The following is a 21,219-nucleotide window of genomic DNA, read 5'->3' on the forward strand; positions in this document are numbered from 1 at the left end:
GTGGTTAAAATGGTACATTTTATGTATATTTTACCTCACACATTTTTTAATCACTGAAGAAGCCAATATGGAAAATGAAGAACTGAATGTTAAAGACAAAACCCTTTAAAAAAAAAAAATCAAGAGGTAAGTACCTAGCTCCAAGCTCAAGGTCTAAACCGATGACAATCATTATGAGCCCTACTAAAGGACAGTCATACACAGTTTTAAGAGCGCTGTCAAACAGGTCATCTTGTGGCTCTCCTTCATGCAACGTCTTAACTCTTACAGCTGGGCCAGTACTCAGGAAAGGTCTTTTTCCAGCTTTGGCCTGCTTTGTCATTCGTAATAGACAAATGAAAAGTCCCAGAAGCCTGTTCTGTTTGGGAAGCTTTTCTTTTGTTCTAGGCTTCGGTGGTTAATGTGCTTGACGAATTTCAGAGTTTCTCTGTCTCTGTAGACCAGTGCCAAAGAGTTGTTTTCTGGATTCACTGTTAGCAGCTGAAACAGGTAAATACAAGGATACATCAGAACACAGATGATTCTCACCTCTTTTCTTAAACAGATGTTTCCATATCAAATACTCAAACTCTGGTGACAGGGATCTTTTAAAAGATCCTTTGTTAGTGCTATTGCTCTGGCTGTCAAGACGTATTCCAGCAAGCCCCATTCCAGTACATCCCCAGAAAGGTTTTACCTAATGCATCTAGGTTTTCCTACCTTCAAAGAGTCATGAAAATGTACCACCTGACTCTTCATTTACTTGGAATTTCTCAGCTGGGTAGAATGCCTAGGGATTATCCTTTAGCATCTTTACTGCATGCTGAGTACTTTCTGCTAGAAATTAGAACCACTGCCAGACAGAACATCATGGATTTATCAGCTAAAGACACTGGCAGAAAGTCATAAAAGTTGGGTCGCTGAAGAATGAAAACATTTTTAAGAACTAAAAAGGATGGTTTGCTATCAGAAGCAACTTACCTCTTCGTCTTCTCCTTTGGCAATGTAGGAGGTAAAGCCACCATACTCTGGCTCCCAGCCTTACAAAGGGCAAACAAAAAGCATTCAGAAAGCTCTCACCGCAAGAGTTACATCATCTGTTTGAATCATTGATTCCATGCTGCTTAACACTGGGGGATCTGGGAGTTGAGTCATACCCAACTCTGACTTAAGAGCTTGAATTTATCATTCAACCAACACTGAGAACCGAAAACTAAAATATAAAATATACCTGGAAGGACACTTACATAAAAGCTCTGGGGGGTTCCTTAGGAATTATTATTTGGTCCATCTCCTATACCTTGGTCACAGGTACAAATAGTACTCTGAGCTGGAAGACTGAAATTCATGACCCTTAAGACCCTTCCAACATAGAGCTCCTATGATCTGAGATCATAACCAAGGCAGATAACTTGTGAATTGGTTCAGTTAGAGAGGGTCTCTGGGGAGCGACTGTCCCTCTTACCTTCACAGCCACAATAGAGCAGTAAGTCCAGGGCAAATTCAGTCTTGCTGTTGTCATGGATTAAAGTGTAGTGACCAGTCTTCCAATGCCTCAGTTCCCCCTGGCATGTGGGAACACTTGATTCTAAGAAAATCGTAACAGGAGGTCAGAAAAAAATACCTTGATACCACTGCTAGATTGCAAAAGAATGATAATTAGGAGCAGTACAGCACTAAAGAGAAACCATTTCTATAAACCTAAGCTGACCTGTGGCTCTATTATAACATTATATATAATGCATCAGCCTTATTATGAAAAAAAGTTAACTTTATTTCTCTTTACCATGAATTTCAGATGGAGTATATACTTTAGTTGCCCCCCCACTCCATTTTTTAAAATAACGTTTAATTATTTAAGTAGAATTTTTTAGAGCAGTTTACAGAAAAATTAAATTTCCCAGAAAGTACAGTTCCCCTATCCCTGTCACACACAAACCCTGCCCCTCCCTATCAGTTTCCTCTAGTGTTACCATGCTGTCTTAGTGGGATGGTTACAGCTGACCAGTATGGAGAGACTAGTATTAACGGATGTCCACAGTTTACAGTTAGGGTTCTCTCTTGGCATGTACATTTTACTGGTTTAATGTCATGTGTCCATTCCATCTGTTTAAAAGATGATTAAACTTCCTTTGCTTTTAATAATTTCCTTCTACCTATTTGTCCAAGTTCAAGCAAGTTTTTCTTAGGGTGATACTGGTTCTCAGCAGAAAGAAACCACTCACCTTCCGCTCCTTTCTGTTCTTGTGTTTTAGAGGAAGTTTAGGCAAAACCAATGGTATTTCTCTCTACCATCTGTACCACTGTTAGCCTAATAAAACTGTTAGCTGGCTGTGCTTCCTGCCCAGAATGCGCTTCCCACAGATCTGTCTTGTCATTCAGACCCGAGCTTCGGATGACAGAGCATCCAGACTGCCCTGCATCCACGAGAGAGCCCTGGTCAGTCCTCCACACACAGCCCTACTCAGGTTTCCTGCACCGCAACTGCCCTTATTTGCCCTTATTCGGATGACAGAGCATCCAGACTGCCCTGCATCCACGAGAGAGCCCTGGTCAGTCCTCCACACACAGCCCTACTCAGGTTTCCTGCACCGCAACATTTTGTTGTTTGTGTAGCATTTAATCTCTCGCCTCTCCCCTACTATAATATATGGGCTCAGGGAGAGCTGAGACCTTGTCTGTCTGCTTCTCCAAGTCCAGAAGCAGGGCCTAGCACAGAGTACATGCTTAAGAAATACCTGTTGAATGAATAAACCACTGAATTGTGAATACCTAATGGTAAAAAAGGACAGAACATAACAGCAGCTCACCTTTCTTTGCTTTGTCTTCCTCTGGGTCCGTCGGTCCCTCGCTCTGTAGACTGCTGTCGCTGGTGGCCGCCCAACTGTTCTCTGGCTCAGAAGAGCTGTGACTAGTCCCTTCTTCAGTGTTCTCAGCAGCAGAGACTGCATCTCGCTCCTTTTTGTCCTCAGGCTCATCTTCTGAAGGTGCCAGGAAGTGAAGCTTCAGGCCTGTGAAGTTGGAGAGCAGCAGGAACATCGCCTCGGAGCGGAACAGCGCCATGCAGTCCCTCAGGATGTCAGGAAGCTGGCTCTCCTCAGCCTTCTCGTAAAACCTGTAGGGCAGCAACGCAAGGTGCTCATCAAGGTGTTCATCACGTTACATGGATGGAACATCACTCACGGGATGAGAGCTGATCATTAGCTTGGTACCTCTCTTCCTGAACCTTGGCATAGCTTACTGAATCCTAATTTGTTACATAGTGAGATTCTAGACTTCCCTGGTGGCCCACTGTCTAAGAATCCACCTTGCAGTGCAGGGGACACTGGTTCACTCCCTGGTCTGGGAAGATCCCACATGCTGTGGAGCAACTACTGAAGCCCGTGTGCTCTAGAGCACGTGCTCCGCAACAAGAGAAACCACCACCACGAGACACCATTATGCCACTAGGAAGTAGCCCGCGCGCCACCACTAGAGAAAACCTGAGTGCAGCAACAAAGGCCCAGCAAAGCCAATACATAAATGTTTAAAAACCTGAGGTATAAAAGACATATAACATTTAAAAAAACAGATTCTGTTAGGGTCTCCTACTGGATGTGCCTGAGAACAAAACATTAGGGCAAATGTCCTATAATTAGAGGTGAGCCTCACAGACAGACCAGGTAGATGCTAAATGCAGAAGTAAATGTCCTCAACGAAGAGTTCTACCTTTTGTTAGGGGGACCTCGGCTGCTCCATTCCACACGTCCTCTCTCCAAAGCCTCACACACCTCTGCAAATTTCTCAGGCTGGAGAATGAGAAAATGAAGCAGCATTCAGCAGAACTTTCTACATCCCACACTGGTTGCTGCAGCTACAGCAGCTCTGCAGAATCATTCTGGCCCATTCCCAACAGGGCCAGGTGACCTTCTTCATCCCTTTCGCATCAGATCCCCCAGTCCTGACAGGGTGAAGCCAGAGCAAAGGCTGGATAAATTGTCAGCATGCTTTAGCCAAGAGACCTGAGTGTCAATTTGGGCCATTACCTTATGTACCTGTGTGTCTTATGTCAAACTACTAGACTTCTAGGAATCCTGCATTTATAAAACAAGGATCCTAATGCAGATTCTTTAATTCATGTGAGGAGAAAAACTGCATTAATGTAGTTATAACTAATTAAATTTATATACTATACATTATAACTGATACACTGTTATAATGAAAATGTCTATGTAATAATACAGATTCTTTAGGCCTCTGCTCATTCCCTTCATTTAATCAGCATTCTAAATTTAAAAAGTTCAGTATAGTACAAGAAACTAATTAATCTAAACAATCTCCATAAGAAGCTTTCATAAGTACTTGTTTAAATGCAGTTTCCCAAGGAGTGCTCTACAAACAGTAATCCTATCAGTTGTGAAACAAGAAAGGATCCTAAGGCAAGTTTACGTAAGTTGAATTAAATAGGATTAAAAAAGTTAATTTACTATAATACTTCTCAAATTCCTTAATATGCTATTATCTGCTATATAATTCCAAGAGGCAGGATGCAGTGTGTCTCAACCTTTTCTTAATGGAGGGACAACTCTTGGGACTGTGATTCCATGGGACCCAGGATCACCTGGGAAGCACCACACCTGTCTGCATGATCTCACTCAGCCCTCAGGACAGCTCTTCAGGACAGGCAAGGCAGCTATTATCCCAGTTTAACTGGTGATGAAATACAAGCTGAGACCTTTAGTGATTTGCTGAGGTCAGTAAAACCAGAGCCAGGACGTGAATATAGTCTTGTGACTTCTAACCTAGGTCTCTTTCCACTGTAAGCTGCCACCTCGTCATTCTCAAACATGTATTACTAATTTGTTAATTAGTAATCTTTCTATTATTTAAAAGTAATAGCACCAGTCATCAAAATGAATAGGGTGGGAACTACATACCACTCCCCCACAGTATACAAGTGTGTGAGTGAGACAGAGTGTGTGTGTGTGATTAAGAGCGTAGAGAACTGGGGAATAAACACCCAAGAGACTCAGCCTACTAACATGCAACTGGTACCAATGTTAGCTAGTATCATTTCATCATTCGAAAAGGATGATATAAAATTCTAACCAGGAACAGAACGAAAACTAAAAGCTCTCTAAGTGATGCCTGTTCACCCACCCAAGAAGCAAGGCTATGTGCCAAACATGGTATTGTCAGACAGGATTTGCTGGCCTACCTGAAGGAATTCTTTTAGGAGAATTTCAGAGCTTTCCTCAAATTCTTCTTGAATTTGAGCTTGGTATTCCATGTCAAGATAAGTAGGGTTGATCCAATCATACAAAATTTCATGCTGGAAAGGAGCAGCAGATGTGAAGGGTAAGTTAATAATTCCCTCTGCTTTTGTTCTGCCACCATGTCATACCAGTAAAATAAGACTCCATACTCCCAATTCAGGGGGCCTGGATTCAATTCCTGGTCAGGGTACTATATCCCACATGCTGCAATGAAGACCCAGTGCAGCCAAATAAATAAAAAAGAGAAAAGCAAATGATATGCCACAGCTTCTAAGAAGAGAATCCCAGCAACAAGAATTTATCCTTACATCTTGCGGGATGTGAGGGCTCCGAGCTATGAGAGGCTCAAAGTAGGTGGGAGGCCTGGTCAGTGAAGGACCATGAAACCAGCCGCTGATGGACAAACGTGACTTTTCTTCAGACAAGACCTCAGACACCTGAGAGGACAAGACCAGCAGCACATCAACATAAAGATAAGGGGGGAAGATTACTAGCCACGGCCCACTAATTTCAGGACCCTTCACACTAGGTGTGGAAACCACCTGGCTGGGTAGTCCACCCGGAAGCTGCCACGTTTAGAAACTGGGAGACTGAAAAGCATGCTCTTTGGCACTTATGTGTTTGTGGCTTACAGTCTTTACCTGGTGAAAGGATACTGGAGACACTTCAAAGAAAACCAGTGTGTTCCACGAAGGGATAAGGGACTTGACAATCTGCTTCGGCTGAAAGTGTTCTGCGCCGGGAGAGAACACATCCATAAACGAGCTTCATCATCATTAACCACTTCCAGGCTGCCTTATTTCCACCTTGACAATTCGCAAATTTCTAAGGGTAGCTAGATGTCCCCTTTAGATCCCCAAATGCCACCCGCTTCCATCTGTTTCTCTTAACACAGTTCTGCTAGGCGACATCTGTTCTTACTCCACCATGCATTACTGATGAAAGCTGGAAAAAGTTCTGAACGATTTCTGGAGTCAAGTTCTGGTGTCAGTCATTAAAAACAAACAAAAAAGGACCTCCTGGCAGATGGACTGGTCCTGGAGATTCATAACCAAGGGCGGCTGTACATGTGCTCTACACTCCCATGGCCAGCATTCAGAACCAGGGTCTGACTGTTGCTCATCTTAAATTAACCCCAGTTTATCTCTGGAGGACCGATTATTTTAAGCACAACCCAGAGAGGTGGCTGTCAGGGCTGGCATTCGATCCCCCTGTGGTTGTCAGGGTAACGGATGGCTTCCACCTCCTCTGACGAGAACAGACATTGCGTCTAAGAACTCAAAAGTGTCTGCTGGTGTTGAAGTGCACGCCTCTGTCTTACCATCAACGCTGAACAGGTCCAGGGTGCCCCCCAAGCTCACATCCCAGGGAGGAACCAGGTAAAGAATGAAGGCGATCCGGCGCCCTTCCAGCTCATCATCGTGACAGAGCAGGGCATCTGTAACAGATGAGCGAACACCATGATGTCCCCGCATGGGCAATGAACAGCTGCCTGCCTCTGTGCTTATTATCAGTCCATCTGCTGGTCCTCCGTAATGGCAGCTCCTCCAGCTTTACAACAACACTAATTCTCCTTTTATAATTACAGAAATAAAACTGTCAATGTAGAAAACTCTAAAAACACAGAAGAACACACAGACTCAGGGATGGTCACGTCCAGTACTTTTCCAACATATATGTATTTGCCTTTTAAAAATAGTATCCTACAGTGGTTCTTTTGTCAACTTTTTTTTTTTAATTACATGGCAAATGTCTTTTCCATATCACTATAAACACCTGTCATCTCTTCCAAGACAAACCATGCAACATCACATTAATCCAAGTCTACACGCCAACCACTAATGCTGAAGAAGCTGAATGATTCTATGAAGACCTATAAGATCTTCTAGAACACATACATCCACACACAAAGATGTCCTTTTCATCATAGGGGACCGGAATGCAAAAGTGGAAAGTGAAGAGATATCTGGAGCAACAGGAAAGTTTGGCCCTGGAGTACAAAGTGAGGCAGGGCAAAAGCTAACAGTTTTGACAAGTGAATACACGGTCATAGCAAAAACCCTCTTCCAACAACACAAGAGACAACTCTACACATGGACATCACCAGATGGTCAATACCGAAATCAGACTGATTATAATTCTTTGCAGAGAAGATAGATAAGTTCTATACAGTCAAGAAAAACAAGACCAGGAGCTGACTGTGGCTCAGATCATCAGCTCCTTACTGAAAAATTCAGGCTCAAATTGAAGAAAGTAGGGAAAATCACTAGGCTACTCAGATATGACCAATATCAAATCCCTTATGATTATACAACTCTCACATCCATATATAACTACTGGAAAAACCATAGTCTTGACTAGACGGACCTTTGTTGACAAAGTAATATCTCTGCTTTTTAACATGCTGTCTAGGTTGGTCATAACTTTTCTTATAAGGAATAAGCGTCTTTTAATTTCATGGCTGCAGTCACCATCTGCAGTGATTTTGGAGCCCCCAAAAATAAAGTCTGCCACTGTTTCCCCATCTATTTTCCATGAAGTGATGGGACTGGTTGCCATGATCTTAGTTTTCTGAATGTTGAGTTTTAAGCCAGCTTTTTCACTCTCCTCTTTCACTTTCATCAAGAGGCTCTTTAGTTCTTCTTCACTTTCTCCCATAAGGGTGGTGTCATCTGCATATCTGAGGTTATTGATATTTCGCCCAGCAATCTTGATTCCAGCTTGTGCTTCATCCAGCCCAGTGTTTCTCATGATGTACTCTGCATATAAGTTAAATAAGCAGGGTGACAATATACAGCCTACTCCTTTCCTTATCTGGAACCAGTCTGTTGTTCCATGTCCAGTTCTAACTGTTGCTTCGTGACCTGCATATAGATTTCTCAAGAGGCAGGTAAGGTGGTCTGGTATTCTGACCTCTTTCAGAATTTTTCAGTTTCTTGTGACCCACACAGTCAAAGGCTTTGGCATAGTCAATAAAGCAGAAATAGACGTTTTTCTGGAACTCTCTTGCTTTTTCGATGATCCAGTGGATGTTGGCAATTTGACCTCTGGTTCCTCTGGACTGCAAGGAGATCCAACCAGTCCATCCTAAAGGAAATCAGTCCTCAATGTTCATTGGAAGGAATGATATTGAAGCTGAAACTACAATACTTTGGCCACCTGATTCGAAGAGCTGACTCATTTGAAAGCACCCTGATGCTGGGAAAGATTGAAGGCAGGAGAAGGGGATGACAGAAGATGAGATGGTTGGATAGCATCACTGACTCAATGGACATGAGTTTGAGTAAACTCTGGGAGTTGGTGTGGACAAGGAGACCTGGTGTGCTGCAGTCCATGGGGTCGCAAAGAGTCGGACATGTCTGAGTAACTGAACTGAACTGATGATTATACAGTGGAAGTGACAAATTAGATTCAAGGGATTAGATCTGGTAGAGTGCTTGAAGAACTAAGGACAGAGGTTCTTAACGCTGTATAGGAGGTGGTGACCAAAACCATCCCCCAAAAAAGGAAAGGCAAGATGGCAAAGTGGCTGTCTGAGGAGGCCTTACTAAGAAAAGAAAAGAAGTAAAAGACAAAGGAGAAAGGGAAAGATATACCAAACTGAATGCAGAGATCTAGAGAATAGCAAGGAGAGGTAAGAAAGACTTCTGAAGTGAACGATACTAAGAAATAGAGGAAAGCAATAAAATGGGAAAGACTATAGAGATTTCTTCAAGAAAATTGGAGATACCAAGGGAACATTTCATGTGAAGATGGACACAATAAAGGACAAAAATGGTATGGACCTAAGAGAAGCAGAAGATGTGGCAAGAATACACAGAAGAACTGTATAAAAATGGTCTTAATGACCCAGATAACCGTGATGGTGCAGTCACTCACCTAGAGCCAGTCACTCTAGAGTATGAAGTAATGTGGGCCTCAGGAAGTATAACTACAAACAGAGCTAGTAGAGGTGATGGAATTTCAGCTGAGCTATTTCAAATCTTAAAAGATGATGCTGTTAAAGCATTGTGCTCAACATGCCAGTAAGTTTGGAAGGCTCAGCAGTGGCCACAAGACTAGAAAAGGTCAGTTTTCATTCCAATCCCAAAGAAAGGCTATGCCAAAGAATGTTCAGATAATCATATAACTGCACTTATTAAACATGCCAGCAAGATTATGCTCAAAATCCCAAATGGCTAACAAACACATGAAAAGATGCTCAACATCGCTCATTAGAGAAATGCAAATCAAAACTACAATGAGATATCACCTCACACCTGTCAGAATGGCCATCATCAAGTCTACAAACAATAAATGCTGGAGAGGGTGTGGAGAAAAGGGAACCCTCTTGCACTGCTGGTGGGAATATACAGCCACAGTGGAAGATGGTATAGAGATTCCTTAAAAGACTAGGAATAAAACCACCATATGACTGAGCAATCCCACTCCTAGGCATATACCCTGAGGAAGCCAAAACTGAAAGAGATACATGTACCCTAAGGTTCACTGCAGTGCTATTAACAGTAGTTAGAACATGGAAGCAACCTAGATGTGCATAAACAGATGAATGGATAAAGAAGTTGTGGTACATAACAGTGGAATATTACTCAGCCATAAAAAGGAACACATTTGAGTCAGTTCTAATGAGGTGCATGAACCTAGAGCCTATTATAGAGAGTGAAGTATATAAGAAAGAGAAAGATAAATATCACATACTAACAAATATACATGGAATCTACAAAGATGATACTGATGAATTTATTTGGAAGGCAGCAATGAAGAAATAGAGAACAGACTTATGGACACGGGGAGAGGGAAGGAGAGAGGGTGAGATGTATGGCAAAAGTAACATGGAAACTTGTACCATATGTAAAATAGATAGCCAATGGGAATTTGCTGTATGTCTCAGGGAACTTAAACGGGCTCTCTATCAACCTAGAGGGGTGGGATTGGGAGGGCAATGGGAAGGAGGTTCAAGAGGGAGGGGACATATGTATACCTATGGCTGATTCATGTTGATGTTTGACAGAAAACAGGAGATCCAACCAGTCAATCCTAAAGGAAATCAACCCTGAATATGCACTGGAAGGACTGATACTGAAGCTCCCATACTTTTGCTACCTGATGAGAAGATCTGACTCACTGGAAAAGATGCTGATGCTGGGAAAGATCGAGGGCAAAAGGAGAGGGCGGCAGAGGATGAGATGGTTGGATGGCATCACTGACTCAACAAAATTTTGTAAAGCAATTATCTGTCAATTAAAAAACAAATAAATTAAAAAAATATATGTTCAAATCCTTCAGGCTAGGCTTCAGCAGTACATGAACCAAAAACTTTCAGATGTACAAGCCGGATTTAGAAAAGGCAGAGGAACCAGAGATCAAACTGCCAACACCTACTGGATCATAGAAAAAGCAAGGGAATTCCAAAAAAACATATACTTCTGCTTCATTGACTATGATAAAGCTTTTTACTGTGTGGATCACAAGAAACTGTGGAAAATTCTGAAAGAGATGGGAATATCAGACCACCTGCCCTGTCTCCTGAAAAACCTGTATGCGTGATAACAAGCAACAGTTAGATCCGGACATGGAACAACAGACTGCTTCCCAATAGGGAAAGGAGTACATCTAGGCTGTATATTGTCACCCTGCTTATTTAACTTATACGCAGAGTATAGCATGTGAAATGCCAGGCTGGATGAAGCACAAGCTGGAATCAAGATTGCTAGGAGAAATATCAATAACCTCAGACATGCAGATGACACCACCCTTATGGAAGAACGTGAACAGGAACTAAAGAGCCTCTTGATGAAGGTAACAAAGAGTGAAAAAGCTGGCTTAAAACTCAACATTCGAAAAACTAAGATCATGGCATCCGGTCCCTTCATGGCAAATAGACGGGGAAACAATGGAAACAAGCGACAGGTTTTATTTTCTTGGGCTTCAAAATCACTGCGGTCAGTGACTGCAGCCACAAAATTAAAAGCCGCTTGTTCCTTGGAAGAAAAGCTATGATAAACTAAGCATTTTAAAAAGCAGAGACATTACTTTATCACAAAGGTCCGTCCAGTCAAAGCTATGGTTTTTCCTGTAGTCATGTATGGATGTGAGAGTTGGACCATAAAGAAGGCTGAGTGCCGAAGAATCGATGCTTTTGAAATGTGGTGCTGAAGACGACTCGAGAGTCCCTTGGACTACAAGGAGATCCAACCAGTCAATCCTAAAGGAAATCAACCCTGAATATTCACTGGCATGACTGATGCTGAAGCTCCCGTACTTTGGCTACCCGATGAGAAGAGCCGACTCACTGGAAAAGACGCTGATGCTGGGAAAGATTGAGGGCAAAAGGAGAGGAGGGCGGCAGAGGATGGTGGGATGGCATCACCGACTCAACAGACATGAGTTTGAGCAAACTCTGGGAGACAGTGAAGGACAGGGAAGCCCTGGCATGCTGTAGTCCTTGGGGTCGCAAAGAGCTGGACACTGTTCAGTCAACTTAGCAACTGAACAACAACAACAATATAGATGTTTTACAATGTTGTATTCATTTCTGCCGTACAGCAAAGTGAATCAGCTATATATATACATATACCTCCTCTTTTTTGAATTTCCTTCCCTTTTAAGTCACCACAGAGCACTGAGTAGAGTTCCCTGAGTTATACAGTACCATTTCTTGAGCTAAACTTCTAAAAGCCATTAGGTATGACTGAACAAGGCAGGAATCCATGCAAGGTGGGTGAGGCGAGTGGGTGCTATTGGTGAAGTGAGATCCTTCCACACAGAGGGACTATTTTAATACAGAAGCATATTGAAATTAATGGAAAACAGATTTCTCAAAGTTGAAGAACAGATTTATAAATTTGGAAAAAGAAATATAGAATGAACCCTACAGTGTGGAAATGAAACTGGAGGAATCAATGTGAATTTAATTTCATTCTTTCATATATATATATATATAAAAATATACATACACACTATATATATATATAAATTATATATATGAAAGAACCCACATTCTTTGGAAGTACAGCCAGCTCCAGATCAAGAGCACAGGAAAGTAAGATAAGCTTGGAAAATCTTGTTTTGCTAGAAAGTAAGATACAATAAGGATGATGTATGAAACTGAGCAAACCCACGTATTGGCCCTCCCGGCAACCCACCTCTTGGTGTCCCCTGCTTATTGCTGATTGAGAAAAAGGGCTCTGGAAATAAACTGTGATCTCCTACGCTCCCCCACGTGAAGCGAACAGCAGGCCCCAGCAGGACTGAGAAATACAGAACACAGAAACAAAGACAGGGCAGGCAGACAGGAGGGCAGCTGTAACTTAATACATCAGTCACAAGGAACTCCCAGCTCTGCTTCAAAGGTAAAGGTAAGTCTGACACACATTCCTAAGCTGTTTATATGTAGCCCCCAGATCGGCTGCAACCTGAAGACAGATGATGCCAACCTGTGATCTCACCCTGTTACTTCACCTTGCACCAATCAGAGAACCGTGCATAAGCTGACACACCCTGTGACCCTCTCACCCACCTTGCCTTTATTTTTTTTCCCACCTTGCCTTTAAAAACCCTCCACTAAAAAAAAAAAACAACCCTCCACTAAACTCCATCGGGGAGCTTGGATGTTTTGTGGACAAGCCACCTGTGCCCTTGTCTGGTGCCCTGGAATAAATGCTGTACTTTTCCTCACACAACCCAGAGCCAGCACACTGGCTTTGCTGTGCACTGCGAGCAGCCTACATTTCATTGAGTGACGTAAGGACATATTAAAAGGACACAAAGGTCCGCTTAAAGGGGTTCCCCTTGATCAAATCAAGGACAATATGGGCATCAACATAATGACAGGAACCATTACATAAATAGTAACTCTTAAATCCACACTGACATAAATAAATGGGTAGGGACTTCCCCGGTGGCCCAGTGGTTAAGAATCCATCTTGCAATGCATGGGATGTTGGTTCAACCCTTGGTCAGGAAATGAGGATCCCACATTCCCTGAGGGCTCCACACACTGAAACTCCTGAGCCCAAGCACTGCAACAAAAGATTCCACGTGCCACAACTAAGACCAGATGCAGCCAAATAAATATATATATTTTTTAATGAGTAAATAACTGGGGAGATGGCAATGTTTTCTTTACAAAATAACAATTAATAATAGAAAAGAAATTATTTTATTAGAAAAACCACCATCTGGCAACCTGCATAGTAATAATGTAATGAAAAGAAATATCGGGCTTCCAGTTCAAGATGGTGGAGTAGAAGGACATGCGCTCATCCCCTCCTGCGAGCACCAAAATTGCAACTAGCTGTTGAACAACCATTGACAGGAGGAAGCTGGACCCACCAAAAAACAATACCCCACGTCAAAAGAAGAAGCCACAGTGATATGGTAGCAGGGGCGCAATCACAATGAAATCAAATCCCACACCCAGCGGATGGGTGACCCACAAACTGAAGAACACTACTACTAAAGAAGTTCTCTCACTGTTGTGAAGCGTCGGAACCCCACATCGGGCTTCTCAGCCTGGAGATCTGACAAAGGGACTGGGAAGCCCCAGGGCATCTGACCTTTAAGGCCAATGGGATTTAATTATAGTATTTCCACAGGACTGGGGGAAACAGACTCCAGTCTTAAACAAAACCATGTATACACCAGGACCTAGAGGAAAGGAGCACGGACCCCACAGGAGACTAAACCAAAACTACCTGCTGGTGTTGAAGGGTCTCCTGTGGAGGCGTGGGTTGCCAGGGGCTCACCACAGGGATGAAGGCACTGGCAGTAGCAGTCTGGGAAGGCCCCCCTTGGCATAAGCCCTCTTGGAGGTCATCATTAACCCTACCATAGAGCCTGTAGACCCCAGGGCAGTGTTGCCTCAGCCCAAACAACAGAGAGGGATCGAAACCCCACCCATCAGCAGATAATTGGATTACAGCTTTACTGAGCAAGGCCCTGCCCACCAGAGCAAGACCCAGTTTTTCCCAGTCCCTCCCATCAAGAGGCTTATACAAGCCTCTTAGCCTCCTCCATCAGAGGGCAGACAGAAGAAGCAAGAAGAACCACAATCCCACAGCTAGAATCCCAGGGACAGGGGAGCCTAGTGGGCTTCCGTCTATGGGGTCACACAGAGTCGGACACGACTGAAGCGACTTAGCAGAACAAAAACCACATTACATCCAGGAGGAGAAAGTACAAAGTTATGTCCCAGATGAAGGAAGTGAAGTCGATCAGTTGTGTCCGACTCTTTGCAACCCCATGGACTGTAGCCTATCAGGCTCCTCCGACCATGGGATTTTCCAGGCAAGAGTGCTGGAGTGGATTGCCATTTCCTTCTCCAGGGGATCTTCCCAACCCAGGAATCGAACCCGGGTCTCCCGCATTGCAGGCAGACACTTTATTGTCTGAGCCACCAGGGAATCCCAGATGAAGGGAGAAGATAAAACCCTACAAAAACAACTAAATGAAGTGGAGATAGTCAACCTGACAGAAAAAGAATTCAGAATAATGATAGTGAAGATGTTCCAGGATCTCAGGAAAACAATGGAGAAGATGCAAGAAATGTCTGCCAAAGACCTAGAAGAAATAAAGAACAAACAAACAGAGATGAATAATACACTAGAAGGAATCAATAGCAGAATAACGGAGGCAAAAGAACGGATAAATTACCTGGAGGACAGAATGGTGGAAATCACTGCCACAGAGCAAAATATAGAAAAAAGTATGAAAAGAAATGAAGACAGCCTAAGAGACCTCTGGGACAACACTAAATGCACCAACATTCGAATTATAGAGGCCCCAAAAGGAGAAGAGAGAGAGAAAGGACCTGAAAAAATATTTGAAGAGGTAATAGCTGAAACCTTCCCTAATGTCGGAAAGGAAACAGTCAACCAAGTCCAGGAAGCACGGAGTCCCAGGCAGGATAAACTCAAGGAGGAACACACCGAGACACAGTGATCAAACTGACAAAACTTAAAGACAGAGACAAAATATTAAAAGCAACAAAGGAAAAACAACAAACAACATACAAGGGAACTCCCACCAGGCTATCAGCTGATTTCTCAACAGAAACGCTACAAACCAGAAGAGAATGGCAGGATATATTTAAAGTGATGAAAGGGAAGAACCTACAACCAAGAATACTCTGCCCAGCAAGACTCTCAATTAGATTTGATGGAGAAATCAATAGCTTTAAAGACAAGCAAAAGTTAAGAGAATTCAGCACCACCAAACCAGCTTTACGACAAATGCTAAAGGAACTTCTCTAGGCAAGAAACACAAAAGAAGGAAAAGACCTACAGAAAGTAAACCCAGAACAATTAAGAAATGGTAACAGGATCAAATGCACTGATCAAAAGACAAAGACTGGCTGGGAGACGAAAACACCTGCGTGTATGCATTTCCACTTACCACATCACTCTGCTTGACTCCCCAAACCGTATGTAATTACTTTATACTGTTAGGTTAATCATGTTCCCACTATGGCCTGCAACTGTAATTATCTTTCATTTTTTTATCTGGTTATTGATTGTGAAAACTGAAAAGCATCTTTTACTATTGTGATTATGTAACTATTACTTAATACCATTGTATCATGATCGATCAACAGAAAAATAATAGAACTCTGTACCACTATGATTTAATAGAAGAACCTATAATCACTTTTTAAAATCCAGATGTATGTCAAAATGATCTTGGAATTTTTTGAAAAATACAAATGACCAGGTATTACTTTTTTCCTCCAGAGCTCCAGGTATATTTTTAAAGAGCAGCCATGTTTAAAAACAACTGGACTATATGATGATCTTTCACTTTTATCTAGTTTTGTTTCACTTTTTCTATTTCATATTCAGTGCTGCCATTTCATTTAGGTTATGTTTTCCAGTTTCTCCACCTCTTTTTTTTTGATGTCCTTTTTCAAGCCTTTATCAAGCATAGTAGAAAAGCTTTTGTATACATATATATAAATATGTATAATATACATATTTTAAAAAACTTATGAATTTTTGCCTAACTAAAAAATGTATGACATTTTGATTCCACTTTTACAGAATGCTATATTCCTAATTTAAAAAATAGATATGCAACAAACTACAAAGGTTTACTATATCTAGCACAGGGAAGCGAAGCGCAAGTCGCTCAGTCATGCCCAACTCTTTGCGACCCCATGGACTATACAGTCCATGGAATTCTCCAAGCCAAAATACTGGAGTGAGTAGCCTTTCCCTCTCCAGGGGATGTTCCCAACCCAGGGATTGAACCCAGGTCTCCTGCATTGCAGGCGGGTTCTTTACTAGTGGGGCCACAAGGGAAGCCCACAGCACAGGGAACTACAGTCAATAAATATCTTGTAATAAGCTCTAATGGAAAATAATTTCAAAAATTACATATGTATAACTGAATTAATCACCTTGCTGTGTACCTGAAACATTGTCAGATATACTTCAATAAAATATATTAAGAAAAAAAATCAGTGGATGCTAAAACAAGTGAATCAAATTTTAATGAGAAATGGGATATTTACATAAAGTGTCTCCCTACAAAATATTTATTACCTTAAAGACAAGAACAAGTTTACAGTGGAAAAACCTGATGTCAGCTACCACCGTAATTAAGTAATCACTTCATTAAGCACTGGTAATATGACATACTATCTACTGCATGATAAGATGCAGTAATAAGCACACATGAGAAATCAGCAGACAAACCCAAACTGAGGGAAGTTTTACGATATAACTCATCTGTAAATTGTCAGAAGCATCAAGATTATAAAAGTCAAGGAAAGACTAAGGAACTGTTGTAGACTTAAGGAGACTAAGAAGACATGAGAACTAAATGCTATGCACAACCCTGGACAGGACCCTTTTGCTAATAAAGGACCAAACCACAGAACCTGAATGGAGTCTGTGGATTAGATGGGAGTAACATATCAAACCTAATTCCTGGTTCTGATCATTTATTACTATCATGTAGGAGAAGGTCCTTGTTGCAGGAGTTACTGAAGTATTCAGGGGGTCACAGAGCATCCTAAAGGCAACCTATTCTTAAATAAAATAGAAAAAATTCATTTGTATTATTCTCACCACTTATCTGTTTGAAACTACTTCAAATTATCCCCCGACCCCCAGAATAAGGGGCATATGAGAAACTTCCCTGGTGGTCCAGCGGCTAAGACTCCATACTCCCAATGCAGGGAGACCAGGTTTCATCCCTGGTCAGAGAACTAGATCCCACATGCCACTACCAACACCTAGCACAACCAGATAAATAATTGTTTTTAAAAAAGGGATGTGACATAGCTCTATGTCTAAGTTATCCTCAAAATGTTGTTACCAATTTGTACTTCCCCAGGACAATGTATGAGAGTAAACCCAAATCAGAATTTTATTCAGTAAAAACAACCCAAAACGCTTATCCTTCCAGCTGAAAATCAAACACGCTTTCAAAAGGACATGTACATGCTCAGAAAGGGAGCTGGAAGGATGCATTCCAAACTGGTGACAGTAGACATGTCTGAAGAGAAAGGAGGACAAAGAGAAAGAAAGTGAGGGGGACTATCGTGAATTAAATGCTATATTGTTTGACTTTTTCTCCTTAAGAATATATTCAGAGAGGGATAAACTGGGTGACTGGGACTGACATATACGCACTATATATACAGAACAGATAACTAATAAAAGACCTACTATAAAGAACCAGGAACTCTACTCAGTGCCCTGTAATGGCCTATAAGGGAACAGAATCTAAAAAACAGAGTGGATATATGTATATGTATAAGTCATACACTTTGCTGTATAGCTGAAAGTAACACAACATTGTAAATAACATATATACTCCAACAGAAATTAAAAAAAAAAGAATATGTTCATTTATTACCTTCAGAAGAAAAAAAAGGCATTGAGGGGACACTTGTTTCCTAGGAAGTGTAAGAGTGAGTTTACAATATCACCTTTGAATTTCCTGATGCCATATGCAAAGCTTACATGTATATGCATTATTAGCATTTTTCTGAAAATACTGAAACGGAGCAGGACCCTGCAGGGCCCTCCTGGACACAAAAGCCTTTCTGTGTCCTCCATTTCTTGCTTATGAAAAAAAAAAAAAGGCTTGTCTCCTAGGCATCCCCAAGTTCCAAAGAGCAGGCTCAAGCAGTTAATGATTAGGACACAACAGTCACGGACTCCTAATTCCTTCTGAAGGGACAGAGGTAAGAATTTGATGCACATTTCTGAGCTATCCTTCAGAAACTAAGACAACCCCCTCACCACCCAGGTGGAGGATGGTAACATCAGGCTGACCACAAGCAACACAGAGCCCCTAGACTGGTTGGAACCAGAAGGTCGATGACTGAGATTCCCAACATTTCACAGCTACCTCACCACTAACCGATCAGAAGGTCCACGAGCTATTATGCATCTGAAAACCCTCTGCCTTGTCTTTAAAAATCCTTCCTTGAAAGCTACTGGGAAGTTGAGATTTTCTTTTTTGAGTGTGAGCTGCCCTTTCTCCTTGCTTGGCATTTTTATTTTGCTGCAAAGACTACTGTCAAGAGTTTGGCTTTATGGGACTTCCCTGGTGGTCCAGTGGTTAAGAATCCACCTGCCAATGCAGGAGACATCGTTCAATCCCTGGTCCAGGAAGATCCCACATGCCATGGAGCAACTAAGCCCTCATGCTCTAGGGCCTGTGTCCTGCAACAAGAGAAGCCACCAAAATGAGAAGCCCACACATCAAAACTAGACAGTAGCCCCCACTTACAGCAACTAGAGAAAGCCCAGGCACAGCAATAAAGACCCAACACAACCAACGAAAGAAAGACAGAAAGTGTGGCTTTGTGTTTAGTGGGAACACTAACCTTGCTTGGTTACAACACAGTCATAGCTCTCATCACACTCCCAAAGAGAACCCTGCCTTATACCTTCCAAGATGGACATTTCTCTATCTGAGCTGGGTCAGACCATCCTCACTAAGATACTAACATTATGAAGGGATACACAAGTCTAGAATTTGCAACACTGACACTGTCTTCCCATAATCCTTTAGTTAAAGCTGTTAAATCTCAGCGACAACAAGGTTTTATCTCTCTTACCTGAGAATTCGTACTTAGCACAGGACATGTCAATGGTTGACTCCAGGTCAATCTTGGAAATGTCTGAAATCCAAGACCGGAAATGTTCAAACAGAATTTTCCTAGAAATGTAAACAAAAGATAACTTGTTATACCATGATGGGGGCTTCATTTCGATCTATGACATAACTGTTTTTCCCTGCAGGTTTTGGTTAATTGAAGAGCCATTCTTGAGAATGTTCTTCACTTTAAACTTGCCAAGTTTAAGACTAGTATTCCCAGGGAAATAAATGCAAACCTCTCTACTGTAATATATTTTGTTCTAATGTTTTAGCTTATTTTCTTCCTCTTAAATTTATAGTATTGCCCTATCATGATAGCGGTCTGGCCTTTGACAGCAGAATACCAATGTTCTAGTCCAAAGTTACTGACTTCTAGACATGCTTTTCAGCACTAACACTAGCTCTATTATTTAATGAACACTTGGGTGGGTAGCACTGTTGAGGATTAAAAACTTTAAACTACAGTAATGGTGACTACTATGTTAATTGTGTAACAATCAATAAACTTTTTTCATATAAGTTCTGATACTAAGATGATACCAAAGAAAAGATGGTTGAACATTTCCATTTACAGCTAAAGTGGCTCTGTATAGAACTCTAACACAATTTAAGACTCACTAAACTCTGAAATTAGGTTAACTTTGATGGATCAACATTTTTATGTCAATTTTATCTCCATAAAATTGGGGAAAATATTAAAAAAAATATTTTTAAAGGGTTTATGTGAGTTCAAATTTTGCACATGAAGAGATAACACTGTTTCAATCATCTTAATCCAAATGTACATAACTGAAATCCCCATAAAATGCAATTGTGCTGTTAATAACTAAAGATCAAGCTCCAGGTTGATCCCCTGAAATTTTATTACCAAATATCTTTTTATACTGTATACTACCCAATCCAGAACGTTCCAGAATATATTGTATTTGTTAGTCCAACCATAAGTGCCATGTAACTTTTACAGGCAGAGTTGCAAATTAGAACAGACCAGCAAAGCAAACTGCAAACCAGGCTTCAGGTAAAGTGGGTGGTCAAAGTCTTGGGTCTTAAACGTTTATGCAACTGATATTATCAAAGCCTTCCATCCCTCTTTTACTGGTAACATCAGCTGCCACAAATTTATTCCATAGAAAGCTCTTCCTCCGGTCATCCCACGAAGCTGTCACAATTATAGGGCTATTTTCTGCCATCATTCTTATTTGTTAACAGTACTCATGAGAGAAATCACAGAACCTAACGGGGAAATAAAAAGGTCACCTTTCTGTAAAGACAAGGAATTCCATCTCTCACACCATCTGGCTTTTACCATTTGGGTACAGAATGTAACTCAATCCCAGAGGAAAGAAATGCTGATCAGAGGCGTGGTGTGAACTAATGAGACAATGCCCTAAAAGTATGGCCTTGGGGGAAAAAAGGTCTAAATATCTGTGAACTGTTACGAGTACAGTTAACAAATACTTCAGGTTTTAGAATAAAGAATCTGTGCAGACTGCCATTATTTTTGGAATTATCATGGGGGGGGGGATGGAAAAAGAACAGGATGAGAAAAAAATAACTTGTATAGATGAAAAATAAACAGTTTTTACGAAGTAACATGTGTCTAGTGTAGCAAAACTAGGGGAAAAAATCCTATAATAAGTAAAAAGAAATTTTAAAAACCTATAATCCTATTAGCCAGATTTAAACATACCATTCTTACAAGTCTTTTTCTTTGTATACACATAGGTATACAGATAAACGTTTCTTTTTTCCAAATGAGATCACACCTTGTGTGCTATTTTTAACTTCTTTTCTCTTTATATTTTTCTAGCCTGTGCCTTTGCCAGCAGTATCACATTTTATAAATCACTTCAAAAAACACTGCAAATTT

The 21,219-nt window shown here is 41.4% G+C and overlaps 1 protein-coding gene across 1 annotated transcript in view; it reads right to left on the reverse strand.

The window, feature by feature from the left end:
- OGFOD1 (2-oxoglutarate and iron dependent oxygenase domain containing 1) overlaps window positions 1-21,219 on the reverse strand; it is a 30,032-nt gene continuing 8,813 nt past the window's right edge. Inside the window, exons 4-13 of the mRNA XM_086350736.1 lie at window positions 19,309-19,409; window positions 6,556-6,672; window positions 5,876-5,967; window positions 5,543-5,671; window positions 5,177-5,290; window positions 3,688-3,767; window positions 2,790-3,094; window positions 1,445-1,567; window positions 961-1,019; window positions 1-480 (exon numbers count right to left, since the gene is read on the reverse strand). Of these exons, the coding sequence (XP_086206862.1) occupies window positions 319-480; window positions 961-1,019; window positions 1,445-1,567; window positions 2,790-3,094; window positions 3,688-3,767; window positions 5,177-5,290; window positions 5,543-5,671; window positions 5,876-5,967; window positions 6,556-6,672; window positions 19,309-19,409 (1,282 nt within the window). The 3' untranslated portion in view covers window positions 1-318. The remainder of the gene's footprint in view (window positions 481-960; window positions 1,020-1,444; window positions 1,568-2,789; window positions 3,095-3,687; window positions 3,768-5,176; window positions 5,291-5,542; window positions 5,672-5,875; window positions 5,968-6,555; window positions 6,673-19,308; window positions 19,410-21,219) is intronic.

This window comes from Bos grunniens, chromosome 18 (genome assembly GCF_055505025.1).
Source record: "Bos grunniens cultivar Pamir isolate PY7600 chromosome 18, Bosgru_T2T1.0, whole genome shotgun sequence".
NCBI lineage: Eukaryota > Metazoa > Chordata > Mammalia > Artiodactyla > Bovidae > Bos > Bos grunniens.